Source organism: Cebus imitator, unplaced genomic scaffold (assembly GCF_001604975.1).
Source record: "Cebus imitator isolate Cc_AM_T3 unplaced genomic scaffold, Cebus_imitator-1.0 Scaffold204, whole genome shotgun sequence".
Classification (NCBI taxonomy): Eukaryota; Metazoa; Chordata; class Mammalia; order Primates; family Cebidae; genus Cebus; species Cebus imitator.
Genome location: NW_016107519.1, coordinates 3,203,946 through 3,207,507, shown reverse-complemented (window position 1 = coordinate 3,207,507; position 3,562 = coordinate 3,203,946). Strand labels below are relative to the sequence as shown.

At 60.0% G+C, this 3,562-nt stretch overlaps 1 protein-coding gene across 3 annotated transcripts in view; it reads right to left on the bottom strand.

Annotated features, from left to right (window-relative positions):
• The window catches only part of ZMYM5 (zinc finger MYM-type containing 5), a 34,403-nt gene extending 32,777 nt beyond the window's left edge, over nt 1-1,626 (bottom strand). For 2 of the 3 annotated variants that reach the window (XM_017548212.2, XM_017548217.2), the window contains exons 1-2: nt 1,379-1,626; nt 263-328 (exon numbers count right to left, since the gene is read on the bottom strand). In XM_017548212.2, the coding sequence (XP_017403701.1) occupies nt 263-328; nt 1,379-1,626 (314 nt within the window). The other variant, XM_017548214.2, reaches the window with a different exon arrangement.
• Nucleotides 1,627-3,562: the final 1,936 nt, after the last annotated feature.

Sequence of the window (3,562 nt, the reverse complement as noted above, 5' to 3'; positions counted from 1 at the left end):
AAAAAAAAAAAAAAAAAAAAAGAGAGAGAGAACTAACTTTAAATCTTGTTTTGGAACTTGAGAGAGTTCCCGTGGTAGAAATGCCAGCACTCCCCATGCCTTCCCAAGGACTACCATGGCCTGGCTCTGGGGATAGGGCCACCCAAGCAATTAGCTTGAAGGCCAGGGCCTTCAAGATAACACAAACTCAAATCCCTCAGGAAGAACACCCTACTATTGCACTAATTATATTAGACAACCAAGCAGGGTAAAAAAGACTCACAATGGAGATTTCCTTCTTAATTTCTGCCAAAGCTTCCCGACATTGGCTTGAAGGTGATTCTTGATCCTAGAATGAGAAACGAAAAACAATTTCGGGACAAGCAACCTGGATGCATAACCAACCCAACACCGGGAGGTGGCAATGGGGTAAGAATCCAAGGAGTTCTTGGGCCCTACTACCCTCCCCAACCCTAATGATGCCGAGAAACCAAGTTGAAAAAAAGAACTATAGGAACCGCAAGGAGGAGACAAAGCTAAAAGTGCTTCGTCCAACTGTAGTACTGGGGATAGAGTGGGTTCGGGAATCCGAGCCTGGTCCCGGGAGCGGAGTGGGAAGGGAAAACGTTGCCTTGACGCCAGCAAGGGGTTTGTATTCCCTCCTAAATGTGCCCACCCAGTGTCATCTCTGTCACTCCAAGCACTATTTCAGAGGTAACGGGAGGCGGGCGTCACGGCTGGGCCCACAGCGGCCTCAAGAAGTTGCCCTGGGGCCCCTGCAGTCAACGACAGGCCCCAGATCCGCCATTAAAGTCGCCCAGATAAGAAGCAGAGAGTAAAAGCCGCGCAGCGCGGGGGAAAAGAAGAGCGGGAGGGGACTCGGCAGGGCAGCGGCAGCAGCCCTTGCCCTGAAGAACTTAAGGACCTCGGCTCCGGCGGGCTGGGTGGCAGCGCGGCCCAGAAAGCAGAGACCCGGCCGGCGCGCCCGTCCCCCGCCCCCCGCCGGACAGAAAGGAAAATGCCCCGCGACCTCCCCCGGCGGCCGGGACCCCCGCCCCGCCGCCCCGCCGCCCCCGCCGGCCCCGCGACCCCCACCGCCGGCGGCCGCCTCACCCAGCTCTCCCGGCCTCGCCCGCACTCTCCTAGCCCCTCGGGCCGCACGCAAAGGCGCCTGTGACAGGAGCCCAGCCCGGAGCTGCCCCCGAGGCCCCGACGCAACAGCGGCGACAGCAGCCGCTCCGCGGGGTATTAATCCCGGGTGGGTGGGAGACTGGAGGCTGCCCTCACCCATCTCCGCCTCCCTAGTCTCCTCCGCCTCCTCCTCCGGAGGCCGCGCTGCTCCCAGCCACCCCCACTCTCGGCGGTCCTGGACTGGAAAGACAGCGGGGATAAGCCTCACCCGGTTCCGGCTGCGGCCCCGCAGAACGAACCTCCCCTCCCCCTGGCCCACCCCGCTTCGGCGACACGCACAACTCCGCTCGGTCCAGTCCCGGCTATAAAGCCGGTGAGGAGGAGGAGGCGGAGGACACAACTGCGATGCCCGGCCCGGGGAGGCCCAGCCATCTGCGCGCTCGTTGGCTGGCAGAGGAGGTGGGCCTGGGAGCTCAGGGCACGCCCATTGGCTCCGACGGCCGTCCTGCAGGACATTCCTCCCCCCTCTCGGTGGGGTGGTCCGAAGGGCTGTCCGTCAGGCGCGGGCCACACCCCCGGCACTACAGTTCCACTCCCCGCTCCACTGGCCTTGGAATCCCCGCTGGGTCCCCTCCCTGCGAGTCCCCCGTGTCCCCCGCCCCCACCCGCCGGGTCCTGGAGTTAGGAGCCCGAAATTCGCTGCCCGCTGGACCGGAAGCGCCTCGGCTTCTCGGGGCCCGGGGTTCTCCCGGGCCTAGACAGCACGGGAGACTCCGGCGAAGCCTCTTGCCCTGGCCCGAGTTCCAGGCGCCCAGGCCGCGGCTGCGGCTCCCAACGCCTCTGCCCGAGGAGAGCCGCGGCCTCGATGCCCCAGTGCCCTCCCTGTCCAGTTCCTTGAAGGCCCCCACGAGGGGCGAGGCCGGGGAGGCGCTGGAGTGGGGCCGAGTGGGCCCGAGTGGGCCCGAGTGGGCTTTCGGGGCCGCGGGTGAAGTGGAACCCTGAGCGCGCTGGGGGCAGTGGAGGCCCTTCCACTCTCGCCGCGCCCCGTGGGGAATAGTCCCCCACCTCCCGCCATGGCTGCAGCAGGAGGAGATGACGTCCTCCATTTTGTCGGAACGGCTGTGGGAACTTGGGACCCCTTCAAAACCAAGCCCCGTGGGGCCGGGAAACTTGTCCCCGGGAAGCCCCGACTGGGCTCTGCCATTCGGCCAAGGGAACAGCCCCGGCTGCCGGCGCCTGCGTCCGCGGGGCAGTAGGGGACGGGCGCGACGGTGGAGAGACCCAGACAACGCTCCCCGCCTCCATCAACCAAGATGGAGGGAGCTGCGGGCTCCCCTGGAGCTGGGCTCCCGCGGGTTGGAGGGGCCGGGGCCCGCCCTGGGGCGTCCCTGGGCGCCGCCGTCCTGCGCTCCGCATCCTAGGGCGCTGGCCCTGCCCAGGCCTCTCCACCGCCTGCCACCGTCTCCTGGTCCTCAATGGCTGATGGAGGCTCCTTCCACAGCCTGCTCCATCGTAGGGCACACCCGCTGCGGCCCGGGGGGAGCGGAGTCATGGACAGACGGCGCCGGGCGCCCGGGGAGGGCGGGTCCTGCAGGCCTCCTGGGCCTTCTCCACGAGGTGTCTTCTCTTTTGTTCCCCGTCTACACCTACGCCTTTGGCAGAAGTCATGGTGCAGAACAGTTTCCAAGCCTCCACGTAAGGATGGAAGCAATGTCGCTTACGTCTCGCCCTGGCGGTCCTTAGTGGGATTACAACTGAGGATGTTGGTTGAAGTTGATGAAATACCTGGCCATATGTCTGGAAATACAGTTAATGTGATTTTTAAAAAACACATGGAGCCCCTTTTTACTTCTGTTGTATGGTAAAGGCAAAGATTTACTCAATGAAAATCAGACATTAACCATCTAACGCAGGGGTGGCCACTCTTTTGGCTTCTGTGGGCCACATTGGAAGAGTTGTCTTGGGCCACACATGAAATACACTGACACTAATGAGAGCTAGTGAGCTAAAACACACAAAAAACCAAAATGCCAATAATAGTAATGTTTTAAAAAAATTTACGAATTTGTGTTGGGTTGCATTCAAAGCCGTTCTGGGCTGCATGCAGCCCAAGGGCTGTGGGTTGGATGAGCTTGATCTAAGACAAAAGCATGTTCATGGATTGATGAGAGTGCTGTGTAAGCCTTTGCATGTTACTTAGTGCTGTATTTCATGGACATGCCAAACATCACATTTTTAAGGCCCTTAATTAGTGTTGGAAATAAATGAATTACACGTAATGTTATCATGTTAATGACTGCTGTAAATTGCAAGCATCTTTTTTCTTTAAAAGGTGGTTGAGTTCAAAGCCAGTGGTACACTGAGTTCGTGGAGAAGGGCTCTGTAGAGAAAATTCAGAGCCCTCACAAAAACTTTAAATGGTAAGCTCATTAGCTACGTGTCATCTATTTTA